This window comes from Egretta garzetta, unplaced genomic scaffold, assembly GCF_000687185.1.
Source record: "Egretta garzetta isolate BGI_Z169 unplaced genomic scaffold, ASM68718v1 scaffold45, whole genome shotgun sequence".
Taxonomy (NCBI): Eukaryota; Metazoa; Chordata; class Aves; order Pelecaniformes; family Ardeidae; genus Egretta; species Egretta garzetta.
In genome coordinates, this window is record NW_009260028.1 from 7,999,711 (window position 1) to 8,016,687 (window position 16,977).

General features: G+C 35.1%; 1 protein-coding gene across 3 annotated transcripts in view; it reads left to right on the plus strand.

The window, feature by feature from the left end:
- ITSN1 (intersectin 1) overlaps positions 1-16,977 on the plus strand; it is a 102,503-nt gene that overhangs the window by 34,911 nt on the left and 50,615 nt on the right. For all 3 annotated transcript variants that reach the window (XR_004842305.1, XM_035896486.1, XM_035896485.1), the window contains exons 16-18: positions 8,697-8,821; positions 12,467-12,696; positions 14,026-14,147. Coding sequence is in view for 2 of the 3 variants with exons in the window: in XM_035896486.1 (XP_035752379.1) it covers positions 8,697-8,821; positions 12,467-12,696; positions 14,026-14,147 (477 nt within the window). In the remaining variant the exon portion in view is untranslated. The remainder of the gene's footprint in view (positions 1-8,696; positions 8,822-12,466; positions 12,697-14,025; positions 14,148-16,977) is intronic.

Here is a 16,977-nt window from a genome sequence, read left to right on the forward strand (position 1 = left end):
TAGGAAAAATTAAAAGTTTCAGACCACACCACTACTTGTTTCAATGCCAATTCAAAGATTACTCTCACAATCTTAGGCAGGGAAGTAGAAAGGGGAGAATCTCTGCGTAGCCATAAGAGAGACAAAACAAACAAAACATTCACAATTTATTTTAAAAGAAAACAGAATGGTTTACCTCACTCTTTTTTTTATATATGCTTTTTGGACACATGTTAACATGTTGTGCTTTTTGGGTGTTTTTTTTTCTTTTGAAGTGGAGTCCTTTTGAAGTGTTTTGCAGATAAACATGACCAAAGGATATTAATTCTAAAATTAGTGTCAGCATTTGGTTTGATCATAAATGACCTAAACAGCTTGTAAATGGGTAGGGGGTGAATAATCTTAGTACACTGACAGTAGAAAAAAAAAAAAACAACCCTCCAAAACCGGTGAAACAAACAGAATTCAGTCTTTTAAATACTGAAGGTCTCAACCTCAACTTAACAAATAAGAAGCTAATGATAATTAAAAATTGAAAATGCATATTAAATGAAGACATGGATTTATCAGAATGTCTGCCATCTAGTGAAGAATGCCCTGTCTAATTGTAAACTATTTTGCAGATTAATGGGAAAATTGATTTCTGTGTTCAATTCTTAGTACTTAGAGTTATCACTTTAAATGATGAAAGCTAGTTATGTAGGCAGTTATTTGGGAAGACTTCAGCAAGCTTCCTCTGGCTTGAGGATATTGTATTCATTTCATAATGCGTAGAAGCAGTGCTTAATAGGAAGACCACTTTTTGATGCTGTATGTTGGTATTTTTGCCTTGCTGCAGCTTTCTTTGCTTGCTTGGAAGAGATGAGTTTAAGAGGCAAAAACAAGGCAGTGGGGCAGTTGTACGATTGAGACTGAAAGGTGGGAGCTTAATTCAGAGAGAGTTGTATCTTTTCCCTTTTGTAGTTTCACTAGATGTGCAAGGTGTATTTTTGGGGGCCTGGATGATTTTATTACTGGATTTAAATATCTACAAAGGCATATATATCTTTTTGTGGACTCAGCATGGAATGGTTGTAGTACTCCCATTACCAGAGAAACCTCTTAGAAGATGCTGTGTGTGCAGCAGTGATTTAATAGCTGCTGCTCTTGTGGAGAGAGCTCTTGGAATGCCCTGTATATGAGACTTTATGCACAGAGCTAGTGAAAGCTTTCCTGAGACTCAGCTTTTTTTAGGGTTTGTGTGAAGTGGAAGCTGTGTTCCTAAACCAAGGCAGAATATGCCTATCTCTTAGGTAATAATATTGCTCAAGACAAAGTAATCCAGGAACTTGCATAATTCTCAGATATTTTTACAATCAAAAATCTGTGACAACTTCTAGGAACTGCCACTGGAAAGCTGACTGTTAAATTTGAAATAGGTAGAAAATGGCTTATAAATAATTGCAAAATTAATAGCTTCCCCAATTAACAGAACTTTTTGTTAACTTGTTAGTAACTGGGTCCATAAATACAGCAGGCTCATTTGGTGCTACAGTACCTTGCAATTTGTAGAATTATCAGTCAAGTGTATAATGCTCACATTTAAATGTAAAACCTTTTCAAATAATGAATCAAAAATTCCACCATATCTGAGTTCTAAATATAATAAAGGCTTTTTATCTTTTAAACTAACAGGAAATAAGTAAAGATGGGAAATACAGAAATGTTTATTTTTAAAATGTATTTTTATTAAATAAATAAATTTAAAACTCCATTTTTAATCAAGGCTGTTTCTAAATTATCTTGTAGGTTAAAACTGATAGACTTCTTTTATTATGACCTTATCTTACTTTGTGCTTCAATGTACTAACTGAGAGATGCACGTTAGATGGGGTGGCCGTTAGGACAGCAGCACCATAATTGACACTGTCATGTGCAGTTTTTTTTCTCTTGACAAGTGATGGAGAGACACTGGTGCTTGCCTTATCTTCTATAATAAAACTAGCTTCTGGACGAGCAGCAGAATGATGTGGTGCTGTTGGCGAACTCCCAGGAAAAAAAGCTTATCTAAATACTCTTTAGGTATATACCATTTACCAGCATTTTGAGCTTATTTTCTACACGGAGAGGGAGTAATACATGTCTTTACCGAGTCAAAATGCTTAATTTAATAGAAAACTGAACTGAAATTGTAAATATGTAAGCTACTGCTCTTTTTGAGTACAAGGTACATACCAGATTAGTTTTGATGAAATGCTTAAGAAACAGTGAAGTTGACAGCAACGTTAAATTATAACCTTTGTCATCGCTGTTGAGATTTAGTCCTTATTGGCTATGAATATTGGTTACATTATCTCCTATGTGAATATATCTTTAAATTTTGCAAAATTCCCTTACTGATTCATTGTCCTGAAATAGGCTACCCATGATCTACTGACAGTGAATACGGAAACATACTGCGATAGTACAAGATAAAATGAACCATGTAACTAGTATCTACTGTACCTTTTTCATTGATGAGACCGTAAGGTTTACCTAATATTCCAATATATTTTAGGTTATGGGTCAACTTGTTAACACCATAGTAGCATACAGGGGATTGCACTGCATTTGCCTCCATATTACAGCTTTTATGTTCTGCAGTAAGTGAATACTTGTGTTAAATTACCTCATCTTTGCTTCATGTCTTAATAGCATATATGAGTGACTAGGGAGATAAATTAAACATTTGTTTCCACTGTATCTTTTGTTGTCCCTCTAAAACAACTGATTTAAATTTTATCTGATTAGTCCTTTGGAGCTCAAGAACTTCAGTTACTTTTGTTTCAAGTTAACATCTCAAGAGTTGGCAATGCTGATAGAATCTGGTTCCTTTACAAAAACTTCCTGGAGTATAAAATGTTACTAATATTTCAAAACAAGTATTTTCAAGTATCTTTATTGAATATCGCTAGGTAGAACCACATGGTTTCAGGAAACTGTTAGTACTTGTTTGGCAGAGAAATAGATATCTTAGCCTGCAGCTGATCAGATACCCTTTTAAATCAGATTTGAGGCATTTTATCAGAGAAGATTATAGTCTTGTGGATTGTGCTGTGTTTGGCTATAGAGTAAGTGACTGAGTTTGTAATAAGGTTGAAAGTTGGGCCACTTTTTTGTGTCTTGAATTATTGTTAAAGGAGTCTAACTTCCATTACTCTTTAAAAATCTTAGCCTGGAAATCCAATAATTAAAATTGATACAGTTATTAGTAAAATGTAACTAGGCACTTGTTTAGTTTCTCTACTTCATAAAATAATTCTGTAGAATAGAAAGCTTTATATTAGGTTTGTATATGTATAGTCCTACTATAATTGACCTTTACAAATTCTTTCTACTTTCAGTGTGAATTTACATTTAAATTTTACAAAGGTCAGCCATTACACACTGTCAATTAAAGCAATAAAGATAATTCTTAATATGGTTCTTGTCTCCAAAGACCAAATAAGCATTTCATATAGCATAGAAGAACCAGGTATTTAGAGCTTATCTGTGTTACTGCACAGGAGCAGACAACTACATTAGTGTTTGTGAAATATGTTAGTCTTGCTGAGAAGCTATTCTCAGTGCCTGGAAAAAGTGGTGAACAAGTAAAATCAAATTTTTAAAAATGTTTTACATTTTGTGTCATGTTCCAGTTGTTGTCAGTCCCTGTCTAGTCAGTGTGCACTGGACAAGTCTTGCATATGAATGCCTGTTTACATTTGAGCATTTCTTTCTTCCAGTCAGTGGCAATGGAAGATGCAATGCTGCAGTGCCTGGCAGTTCTCCTGGGCTGCGTCAACTACTTAGACTCCTTTCTAAAGGTCTCCATGCCATACTCAGGCAGTACACAACTATCTCAATCTGAGTGATGAACCTCCTCCAGTTATGTGCTTCACTTTACCATAAACAGATGAGTGTGCAGTGTTTAACTAAGTTAGTATTTAATAAGAGGTGCTAGCGCTAAAACATAACCAAAGAGAAGAGTTTATAATTTGATTATTTATCTAATCCTTACTGCCTAGATGAGGAGTGTGCCTTGAATTGCAACCTGGGCAAGGTACTAGTTAGTTATTTTTGTCTTTTGCTTATATGAAACTTCAAGATTTTATGTTGATTGCCTATTTTGGTCATGATGTTCAGAATTTTTAAAAAGAAAACACTTTCGTATTAAATATTCCTACACAGCACTGTAATTTGTGATTCCAAGTGTGAGAGAGATAGAAATACATTCCCTTTATCAAATCCCCCATAGCTATAATATGGGGTGAAAGGAGGAACTGACTCTGTCAAGGACAAAGCAGGTGCTTTGGGAGCTGAGGAATGGGGTAGAAGAGTATTGCTGTGGGAAAGCTTCAGTGAGCACAGAACTGTAGGGTTCTTTCCTCTGTGATCAAATGCTCTGGTTTGTCTCAAGGGGAGAAGATCTGGTGGAAACCTGGTATTGTAATCCCTGAAGTATCCTAAGTTCTATTGTATTTCTGTCAAAAGGCAAAATTTGGGCTTAAACAACTACATTTCTAATGTTAAGGTTTTCATAGCAATATGACTTGTCTGATACAGTGAATATTACTCTGCTGTATGAAACTCATATTTTAATTCATATTCAATATTATGTGGCTATTGTAACATCTCAAAATTATACTTGTTAGTCTGTTTGTGAATTAAGTGGAAAGGTAATAATTTCTCTCTGCTTTTAAGGTAAGACATTTTTGCTTTGTCCTGCACACCAGAAACAAGCAAAGCTTTGTTATGTCTTTGGAGTTACAATATACGATTTGTAAATGTACAGCTTTTAAGTTGCTTGTGTCTGTAAGAGATGAGTGTAGGACTGTGCTGAATATTCAGCTGGCAAATGTCTCATTCCGTTGACTGTTCAAGTGTTACTATAATTTTGTTCAACTGGTGTCCTATAACACTGTGGGAGGTGCTGATTCTTTCTCCCCCACCCTTCCACTAGTACTTGGCAAAGCCAACAGAGCACATATCTGTTGCATGAGATACCGATCAAATCTTTATTTCCTCCTAGCTAATGCAAAGAAGGATACATATTGCATTTTTTATCTTTAAAAATATTCCATAAAGTGCTAGGAGTATAAGCTAGATTAGATTTTCTTAACTGTTACAGGTATGTCACAGAAAAATACCTTAACAAAATACCGACCTAGCACATTGGCTTAAGTGGGAGGGAATAATGTGTTAAAATGTCTACGAAGAACATAAATAAGTATTAAAATGTCCCTTGAGATCCTAACTTAGCTGGGCATATAGATAAAATGACAAAATAAGCAAACAAAATAATACAGTTATTTGGACCAGAGCGGGCAGCAGCACTTAACTGCTGTGTTGCAGCAGTTAATGATCCTGCTGTATGTACTCAGTACAAGAAACTACTTGCTCCAGACAGACATGGAAGCATGGCTCATAGCTACAACTTCCCCACTTTTCTATTTGGCAGTAAAAGTGGCATATATCATATATTTAGTGGTGAGATAAACTTACATATCTAAGCTATAATTAAAATACAAAGTTTGGGCTAGCCTTGTAGTAAAAGTAAATAATGTTTAGTGCATAGATATCTTGCAAGTTGTAACTTGTTTTTATGTATTTGCGAATTCAGGAAGTTTTTCTGAAGCGGGGGAAATACCAATATTCTGAATAGAGGTAGAATAAGAGGTAAATTCCTCTGATTCTGCGTATATAGATGAACTGAATCATTCATTCACAAATTTCTTGTTAAAAAGTACGCTAAGCTCAGATACTTGCATCTGGGTTGTCTCATTTAAAGCTTTTGAGATTTATTGGGGTTTTTCGTTTAACTGGCATAGCCTTCATACTCTTCAAGAATTTTAGTTCCTCTTTCTTTACCTAGTGATTATTTCTATTTAACTGCTCAAACACTAGAGTTTGGGATAAAGATGCAAAGGGGAAGAAAAAACAAACCTGGAAAGCACTGTTGTCTCAATAGCTTAAAATTTTGCAAGTAACAACAGGTTATCTTCAGTGTTGCCTTATTAGAAATGTGTGACTATCCCAGATATCTCTGTTCAATAGGAGGAGGAGTTGTCATTGGCCAGGACTCAGAATATTGAGTTTCTTGGCGTACAAAGTTAAGTGACAGGGGAGGGCGTGAACGTGAAGGAAAGCTAGAGCAAGTAGAACAACAAAGGATTTCTAAATGGAAGTCTGTACTAAAGCTGAACTAAACGTAAGAGTCAGAAACCTGTGCTTTACACAGCGGTTTCTTTACCCAGACGAGAGAAACAGCTTGTTAAAAATCATGAATACAAGCCAATGTGTTTGATACTTCACAGAAGTAGTGTTTTGAGCTTCACGAGCTTTGTAGAGACTTTGTTTTCTGGATTTCTGCAATCTACAAAAATCCTAATACTGTTGGCCAGGTGGAAAACTGCTTTTAACTGTGCCATTTCCTAATCTATGTCCCTTCAGAAGATTGGTTGCAAATCACTCTACTGCTAATGTTCTTACAGTTGTATATTTGTCCCTTGCCATTGTACATATTTTTAATACAAATAAGTGTTCAGGTGATCACATAGAGAAGATAGGCACTAATTCCCCCAGAGAAGTTAATTTGAAACAGGGGTCAAATGCTTTGTACCTCAATATATTACAAGTGTAACAACACTAACTGCATGTTATTAATTCAGCTTCTTTATTAAAAATGACTGTTCACTCTGGTTAGCACTTCAGAAATTTGTAGTCCAGAGGCCACCTCTAGCTCCAGGTGCAGTTGACCAACTGTATGTTCACTGCAACCTCCCGACCCCTTTATTTTCTCATTGTGCTTCATGGACCAACTGCTAAAACTTCATTATGTTCAATATTGCTAATGTATTTCCTTTTTAGTAGCCCTTTTGCTTAGTCTGGAATAAGGCTATGCATGAATGTTTATAACCAGGGACACTCAGGGTTTAAAAATTTTCCCAAAGGCAATATCCTGCCTAAATAATGCTGGTGACTTTGCAAGAGTAGTTTATTTTACATTCTGTAATATCTATTCCAGATCCTAACTATCTACTAAGCTTTAATGTGACTATGGAAAATGATGATGATGATAAAAAATGGTATTGCCTAAATTAGCCCTGTATTTCAGTGAGTTTCATGGCCTCAGCAGAGTTTTAATTAAAACTTGTCTAGGAACTGATTATCTCTTTAATGGTGTTGAATTCAGTTTTCATCGAATTTAAAATTGAGGATCATTAGTAAAATGAGACTGAGAGGTAGGACATGAGGTTCATCTTAACTTTTTTTTAAACTTTTATCCATATATCAGAAGTAGTTTTAATACCTTACAAAGGTCCTGTGCTACTCTTCTTCATAATGTAGTTATTTTGATATCTTAAAACTTTGTTGCACAGTGTGCAGTCGTTCAGCACTAATGCATGTATTCCTTTCACTAACTAAAATTTTGAGACACAGTGCAATTACAGTCTGTAAATAAACAAGTATTAACTCTCAACTTTTATGAAACTATAGCTAAGAGTTACTAATAATATTATGAAATTAACTTACTGAAACTTCTCTCATTTTGGCCCTTTGAATCACTTGATAATTAGTTGTTTGGGTTTTTTGGTTTGTGGTGTTTTGTTTGGGTTTTTTTTTCTCTCTCTCTTGCAATTTTCTATGTTTTGGTCAGTGCATGAGGATGGTCACAGGAAGTCTTTATCTGCGGAATGTATAGATTGTGAATTTCTGAAAAAACTATCCAGTACTTTCAAGATTAACTGTTTCAATCCCTGAATGAATTAAGATAAAGCTTTTAGGGATAGAAGAACTAAACAAAACTGCGTGATGTAAGTCATAACATATTTCAATAACAGTAGACATTATTAGGATACAGGTTTAGAAACAATTTCCTGCTACAAACCTTTTCTGCATATTTTTGTCTGCACTATATTTTCATTAAAACATACCAGTTTTTTAAAGTGAACTATTTTCAATGCAAATTTTCAGTTGTGATAGGTAAATTTATCCTTTTTTTTCCTTGTGATACTGAGGAGTTCAGATGCAAAATTCTAGGTTATGCAAAGAGATCCAGGATAAAATTTGTATGTGTGTTAATAGGTGTTAATGCAGAAAACAATCTTGAGGAAAAGATGATGTTTTTATTATTATTTATATTCTAAATGTTTCAGGTAATGTCTTTCCAGTTTATTAGAGGAAAACTGGCTTGTATATGGGTGAATACTCTTGGTGCCATGATTCATCCCAAAGGCGTTGCTTAAAGAATTCAGTCTCCTGGGTATAAAACAATCCTGAAAATTCTTTAGTAAATCACCGTTAATTTCAAGATAAAACTGATTAATTGAAACAGTTGCTATTATGAGCAGCTCAGAAGGCAGATTTTTTGTATGGAATTTAATAAATCAATTCAACAAACAAAATAAAACATAAGTGATTTTTCAGATTAAGCTCTGTCAAACTTCTGTCAACTTTTTAGAGTCCCATTTAAAAAAGGCTTTCTTGTTTCTTAACCCTTGAACATCTCAGGTTATATGGATAAAAATAGGAAAACAGTAAGTGGTTTATAGACCTTTGAAATCTACCTTAAATGTCTGCCAATGCAGTTGGCAATACTGTAAATTTGAACAGAGATCCAACCATTTGCAAGTTGTGTTACTTCACAATGAATTATATGGGGCCATTAGTTACGATTCACATAGTGTATGTTTACACATATTTTACTTTTTCTCTAGGAGCTGAGAGAAATACATAACAAACAGCAACTACAGAAGCAAAAGAACTTGGAAGCTGAGAGGCTGAAACAGAAGGAACAAGAAAGGAAGACAGTAGAACTGGAAAAGCAGAAAGAAGCTCAAAGGTAAGAAACTGCTCTAATTTAAGCCCTTTCTGTAGAAATGTTAAAATGCAAAGCATTTTACAAACAAGTAAAATAAACTTAGCATTTCCAGGAGCATAATCTGATCTCAAATAATATATCACTAAATGGCAAGAATACCCAAGACCTAGACCAAGTTTCATTTCAGTGCATTTGATCCCTCATAAAACTAGGGGAACCTCTTGATTTATGCTTGAATGCGAAGTGTGCTGTGGAGATGAGCTTCTACATCTATCTGTGACTCCTAACTCTCAGTGATAGATACAGATTTCAGCAGTGTTACTTAAATGTGTAGTGTACTTTGACACCTAGAGAGGTTCTTGAACAGTGTAACTAGGTAGCTCTGTCTTTTATACCAACATGAAATGTGGAGCTAATGTTTTTCTGCTGCATGCTTTGTTTTTCTGCATGTTCTCAAATTTGTTTTTCTACATGTGTTTATGATATATTTAAATAAAATGAACGGCATATAGGCTAGCAACCAATTCTGTTTTGACTTAATTTATCAGTAGGTGTTTGATTTAATTTTTAGCAGTTGTGGGGGTTTTATGCTCTTAATGTAGACAGATGTTGGTCAAGCGTTGAAAATAAAGGCTGGGGAACAAGGGGTGTTAAATTATTGGTTATAGCATTACACTGACTGTGACATAAAGCAAATTGATCACCTGTGTTACTATTTGGTGAGTCAAGTTAATTTTTACATTTCAGGCAAAACCAAAACAAGGTTTCAGTGAAACCTGTATCTTCAAACAGAAATCTTATACATAGAAACAATTAAGTTTAGATACTTCTTAAAATCATTTGCATGAAACTTATGCCTTTAAAAACTTTAAAGATTAACTTGAGAAATAGAAAACTTGCTAAGAAAACAGCTTTCTATCACAAAGAAATAACCATACTAAATATGGTAATTATGTTGGAACTTCCCTTGAAAACAAGAAGGCTGCTGAGGTACTGGGAGTATAGGAACACTTCAAAATATTAAATAAATACTCCCTTCCAGAAAAATGGAAGTTTAAAAAACGAATTTAACAGATTTTTCCTTTTTAAAAGGAAAAAATTTCTGCCATGGAAAACTTCATGTCTGACTTTTCATGCTAGCTGAGCATTCAGATATTATTAGTAATGTAAAACTTCATGCTGCCCAAATATTCGAGCTTCTAAATTATCGTAATTGGTATACCTGCTAATGAGCAGTCTGCCAGTCTTACTGACTTCCAACAGACACCAAAATGAATAAGGTAAATGATTAATACTCAACCTGGATACTGCCCCATAATGATTACAAAAGTATGTTGCTTTTTAATAGCTCTAGTGAAAGCAAAGAAGGAAAAAATAATCTTAAGATCATAATCATGTGCACTTTAACCTTTGGCTTAATGGATAACCACAGTCACTTTATACTGAGAATCATCTTAACAATTTTTTGTTCGTAATTATGCCCTGAAATGTGCACATAACTTAATTGAGCAAACAAAGATACAGACTTACATATTTGGGGGTGGTAGAGATCTTTCTGAAGACCTCTAATGGCTAATTAGTGTTAATTATCTTAAGGCTAATTACATGCAGTCTTGTGTAATTGTGGGAGTAATACAGAGTTCAGAGAGGGGAATTACACCCACCTACACACCCACCCCACCCCCATTTGAGTACAATGAATAGAGCTTACTTTTGGCGTTTGGGATAAGAACTGCCTGAGTTGGTATAATGCATTTGGTGAGAGAAAAAAGAAAATTAAAAGAGTAAAAGCAAGTATAGGTAAATCCCAAATTAGAGGTCATATTCCACAATAATTAGCATATCAGGAGTCTTTAAGAAAGGAAAAGAGCAGAATGTTAAGTTTTCTATTCGTAACCCCAAGCTGTGGATCTCACACCTAGGCTTATGTTTCTTTAGCTTCTCTGTCTCTTTTTATTCCCTTCCTTGTCTTCAACTCATGATTTTAGCTTCCATAACAATCCAAGAAGACAATTCTGCAGCTTCTGTGGAAGGAAGAAAGATCACATACCCTTCCCCCTCCCCCCCAATATACATTTTAGTCTGCTCTTCTCACTCCAGCAGTTAGAGCAAATGAGGTTTATAAGTATGGGAAGACTTAATCACTCCGCTAGAAACATAATTAAAAACTCAATTTCCCATCTAAAGCCCATCTGACTAAACTCACTCAAGTGAAAAGAAAACAGACTTCTTTATGTGTATGTGGTGCAGCTTCGGTGTTGCAACAAAACTGCTAAGTAATTGGCTCTGAATACTTTGCAAATGAACATACTGTTCAATATCTTCATAAGTGATCTGGATGATGGGATCAGGTGTTTCCTGGTGAAGTTTGCCATTGATACCGAACTGAGTAGGGAAGTAGACACTTCAGAAGGGAGAGCCACCCTGCAGGAAGACCTGGATAGGCTGGAAGAGTGGGCTAACAACCTTACGAAGTTCAACAAAGACAAATGTAAGGTCTTGCACCTGGGAAAATGTAATCCAGGAGTCCAGCACAGGCTGGGATCTACCCAGGTGGGGAGCAGCTCTGTGGAAAGGTACCGGGGGGTCCTGGTGGACAGAAAGCTCAATATGAGTGAGCAGTGTGCTGCTGCGGCCAAGAAGGCCAATAGGAGGCTGGGTTGCATCAAAAAGAGCATCACCAGCAGAGGTAGAGAAGTCACTATTTTACTCTACTCAGCGCTTGTCAGGCCACACCTGAAATCCTGTGTTCAGTTTTGGTCCCTGCGATACAAAAAAGATGTGGACAGGCCGGAGGGGAATCCAGAGAAGTGCCACCAGGATGATAATAGAATCATAGGACAGGATTTATGAATCCCATGGAAGACTATGAAAAGAGGATACATAAATATTGTTGAATCCCAAAGTTGAGACTCAGATGTTGTTGAAGAAGTGGGACTGAAAGTGTAAGATATCAATGTTATCAAGCTTATAATTTTCAGAGCATTGACTAAGCAACTGTTCTAAGATACCTGTGTAAAGTTTCATACAATAATTAGGAAAAGACAGGTAAATATATTTATTTTTATGTCACTGAGAGAAGAGATCACTGCCTCCATAAAGAAGGTAAAGTTTAGCATTTACAAATCTCTGAAGAACTCTGACAAGAAAAAACAGTATTGAATGTTTTTACCATCTTAGATTCAGCTCCAAAACATAACTAGTTTATAATTTCTCTATGCTCGGGTTGCTCTGTATCTCTTTTAGAGTTCTGTGGAATTGTATTGTGAAGATACAGAACTGATATGTGACTTAAATAAAATATATTAAAGGTAGTTTTTTAAATGCAAAGATAAAGCAACTGAAGTTAATGGAGGCCTGTGCTTAGTAGTAGGTTACATGAAATAGTGTTCTCTCACTTGTCTGGGAGTCACAGCTCTTTCTTTATGAATACATATCAAGTCATAGCAAATCTTTCTGAATATTTTTCCTTTGCCCTCTAGGAGTCATTGTGTAAGAAGATGCTGTGGAGTGGTTGATAACTCACCAAAATAAAATTAACAGCTCTTACAGGGTACGCAAAAGCCATAAAGAGTACGCTTCATACTATAGATCACTCACAAGGACTACCAACTTTTATGGTCTTTTCTTTGACTGGCTTAAAAAACCACCTTAATTGTCCAACAGGCGAATCCAGGAACGGGATAAACAGCGGCTTGATCGAGTGCAACCAGAAGAAGAACTTCAGTGGCCAAAAAAAATTCAGGAAGATGAAAAGCAGAAAAGGGAAGAAATAACCAAGAAGAAGGAAAGTGAGGATAAGGGGAAACAGGAAATGCAAGAGAAACTGAGTAAGCTTTTCCAACCACATCAAGAGCCAATCAAGCCAGCTGTCCAGGCTCCTTGGTCAACTGCAGGTAGAGGAAAAAAATCAAGAAATGCTGTTGCACATGGCTCTTGAACAATTGTTTTCTGTTTTATCTTTCTATTTAATAGAGAAGAATATGTTTCAATATTGGATTGCTAGTCATTAAAGTAAATTGTATATGGATTGAGCTCAAGAGTCCAAAAAGTTGTTCTTTTAGGCTTCACTATTCTTCCTGAAAGTATGGTGTTTAGCAGAGTGTAAAGCACAGTTGATGAGACTCACAGTGCCAAGTTTTTAAGATCTTGATATAAGACATCAGAAATTATTTCTGTGCTTTTTTTTACAGTTCTTATTTTGGTGTGGAATATATGCCTTGAGATTTTTTAGAGTAGTAGCAATATGTCATTTAGTTACTCTTTTTCCTCTTCCCCCTTCCCCATGCATGTTGTTCACTGAACAAATGACCTGCAGTCTGAGATCTAATACCCTTTTTTCTGCTACACACACAATTGCTTTCAGATGAGAGCTTTTTCTCTGCATTATAACCTGATTCTTGCCCATATTGGGAATCATGGTTCCCTCTTAAGTGGCTTTGGTGCATATGCAAGAGAACTGATTGGGAATGTAGTATTTGTTTAAATATTTGATCAAAGGATTGCATAAAGGGGAAATTACTCTCTGTCTTTCAGCCCAAATCTAGAACTGACTTAATCCAATATGTCCTCTTGCTAGGTTTTATTTGTGCAGAGTAGCAGAGGGCACTTTTATGACCAAATAGGCAAAATAGGAAGTGAATTATACAAGAGAAATTAAGCTTATGTCTTTGGTTTTTTTCTGTATTCTGCTTTTTCTAATAATGCATCTTTAGCATGTAATTTTTTTAAAACACCATCTGTATTTATCAGGACATTTTGAAACATCTTTATTGGAGGTATAGTCAGGCTGCAAATAAAGCTGCTACACAAGCAAGCTTTAAAAATATTTGGGATATCATTGATGTATGCAAGAAAAACACTGTTTGAATTAACCTATGGCTGATCAGATTTAACCTACAAAATCACTGAAGCATTTGAGAAGTCATATATAAGTCATCATAAGTACGTGATTCTTTCTATGAAAATAGTTGTGTATATCATGAAAGTTAAAATATAGTAATATTTTACTTGAAGTTTAGAAGAGAAAATAGTAAGAAAATCGTATTTTAAATAATTTATTTTTGTATTCCCCCTTTTGTAAACGTGGGATAATATACTTCCTACAGACAATGTAAAGTTTGTTAATTTTTGTCTCCACTTTCACCTCATTTTGCAAATACTTAAATAACATGGTTTAATTTTTTTTTTCCCCTTTGTATCTGTGTGGTTTTTCCCTTGCTCAGAAAAAGCTCCTCTAACCATTTCTGCTCAGGAGGATGTAAAAATAGTGTATTATAGAGCACTGTATCCTTTTGAATCAAGAAGCCACGATGAAATCACTATTCAGCCTGGCGACATAGTCATGGTAAGAAGAGACTGTGATATTACTTGAAAAAATTACTTAAGCTTCTGCACTCCTGTGATTGAAATTATATATACCAAGATTTTTTTACAGACTTGAGAAAAAGTATTTCAGTGACTACCGAAACAATGTGATAGTATACGTAGTAACCCTATTATAATAGTGGATAGCTTCTTACAGTTCATTGCAAGTGTAAAGTTTAGGTATAATCTGTGAGAAGATTGTATCAGTTTTAGTATGCTGAGCTGTGAGTGTCTGTCAAAATGTTTGAAAAGGTTCCTTTACAGAAGTTATCTCAGTGAGAGGTTTCTTGTCCTCCAAGGTATCTAGAGAATAAAGCTACTGCTATTTTCTGTTGAGAGAGTGGCTATTATGTGTTGAATCAAAAACTGCCTTTGATAAAGTATGTTTGTAATAAGAAACTTACCTTTTTATAAGAATAGTACAAGAGCAGTGTAAAATTTTTAATTTGGAAAATTGCCTATATGAAGAGAATATGATGTGCAGTGTAATACTATGTGAAACAATTACACTAAACTACAAGATGGCTACAGTTCTGTCACGATCACATAAACATTACCATAGGCTTTGTGTGGTGATGATACTTCCTCAGTGTTACTGGAAATTTTTTATACAACTATTTTGGTGACAATTTTTGACATAATTGAGTATAATTGTAACGGAATTGTTTGTATGATAACTTTTTTTTCTTTTTATCTGCTTAACTCTTTTGTGAGATACTTTTAAATTTATTTTAAAGAGAATATACAGTAGATAAAATGTCATTTCTAAAAAATGCAAAATTCAAAACCTAAGAATTTGATTGGAGGTGTGTTGATACAGAATAATTTCCTTTTTTTTAAGTATATGAGATACAGAGATATGGTCAGCCTGTAATTGTTGGGTTAAACTCTAAAGCAATATTCTGCTTTTGTCTCTAATTATCACTAAAATTACAGTTCAGTTGTTAATGACTGCAACTATTAAATGTGTATATTAATATTAATAAATTACTATTATGATCTTAACCCGCATATGTCTATTCATAATGAAAATTCCTAGTGTAATTATTAAACGATACCTTGTTCACTGGGGGAGAAGTATATTCATTATAGTGTTCTACCCAACAAAATAGATATTAAGAGCTATTGTATTTTGGCACAGCTAAGTAAGAACGGATTTTGGAAAAAATACACTTTGTAGACTCTCATAAGTTGTGAAGACAACTATTTTTTTAAAAGCATGTATTCTGGAGGGATGAGCCTTCATCTCTCAGCCTTTTTGGTTTGTTGGGGTTTTTTTTGTTGATTCAGCTGTGTCACACTGAAGTGTTTGTGACATTAGAATCTGCTTTTGGAAAATAAAAGGTGAATCCTGGATTAGTAGCACTACTGAATGACTCTGGAAAAGGCCCAATGCCATCCTGAATAACAATGCAATGTGGTGTTATTCTGCATCAAGAGATAGCGTTGGTCAGTCAGCTCTTAAATGAGAGGGGATACAGGTACATGGGTCTCCTTAGGCTATTGAAAAATGCTGCGTTGTCTTGCTTTCTTGGGAAATAGACTGTAGTCTAGGCATAAGTGATCACTGTTAAGGTTGACTTGCAGGGGAATAACATTTTTGCCAAAAATGTATGATTTTAAGGAACACTTCACACGTTTTAAATAGAGAGTTTGAGGTAATCTGAGTCTTCCTATGTGTTACTTCTGGACTACTCTGCAAAAGTAGAGTAACTGCTCTCAGTTGTCTTTATTTAACTTACTTTTGACAATAATTAAATCTGATGACTGATTCTTATGGGATTTATCTCCTGCTCCATGGTAATTGCTTAAATGGGCTACTCTTGGAAAAGTTGATATAAGTAAGACACTTTTGTGAAATGTGTTATAATTCTGCCTTGCTTTAAATCATTGCTTTCCTGATGGAGGTTAAAAGGGAATGGGTAAGTGTGACATGACTGTTAGGAAGTCTATGCAATTTATTCATTTTCACTAGTACAGATTCTGTTACCATGTAGTTTACTTGTTTTTGAATTCACCTAGGGTAAAATTAACAAACTAGCTCATATTGTCAAAAGTAATTTAAGTGCAATGGACCAGAACTTACTTTTGATAATGGGCATTTGGACTCCTAGACTCTTCTTTGTCCTTAAGTGTTTGTCGTGTCCTGTGGTTCTAAAAGGTTTGAGTTGGTTACGTTTTTTGGAAAGTAATAATTTACAAGCTTACATGTTAAAGTGTGTCTAATTTATGACATAAATGCAACTCTGTAGTTAAGCTGACCTATACAGCTAGGAGTTTGCTGTGTGCAACAAAGTAAGTATTGCTTAGAATAACAGTGTTCCAACATAGGCAAATTTAGCACTTCACCATTTTAACACTTATAAGCAGCTTTGTGTCTGCAGGCTTGTGCAATCATGTCCAGTAATCAGATAGCTGTACAGCAGATGCCACCCAAACTGTAACTGCCGTGAGCAAAGAATCCAGCTGAAGCACAAATCCATTGACTGTGCACATGGGAACCAGGCCTAAATCCTGGATGTAAACAGGACTGCAGAATTCATTATGTCAGAATGACTTGTGGCTTTAATAGATGTATAGCTTGTAAATAGTTTTTACAACAGTGTAATGCACTTTTACACTGTGCATGAATCTTGAGACCTGTCTTGGTGGAAATAAGGGAGAAGGATGAGGGTTTATTCTGAAAAGGAAAGTATTTGCAAATTTGAGGAGGGCTTCCTTCTGCCTGACTTTCCAGTACAAGTGTTAGTTATCTGTAGCACTATGTATCTTGTGTACCAGTTTAGAGAATGTGTGGGGTGTGGACTGTT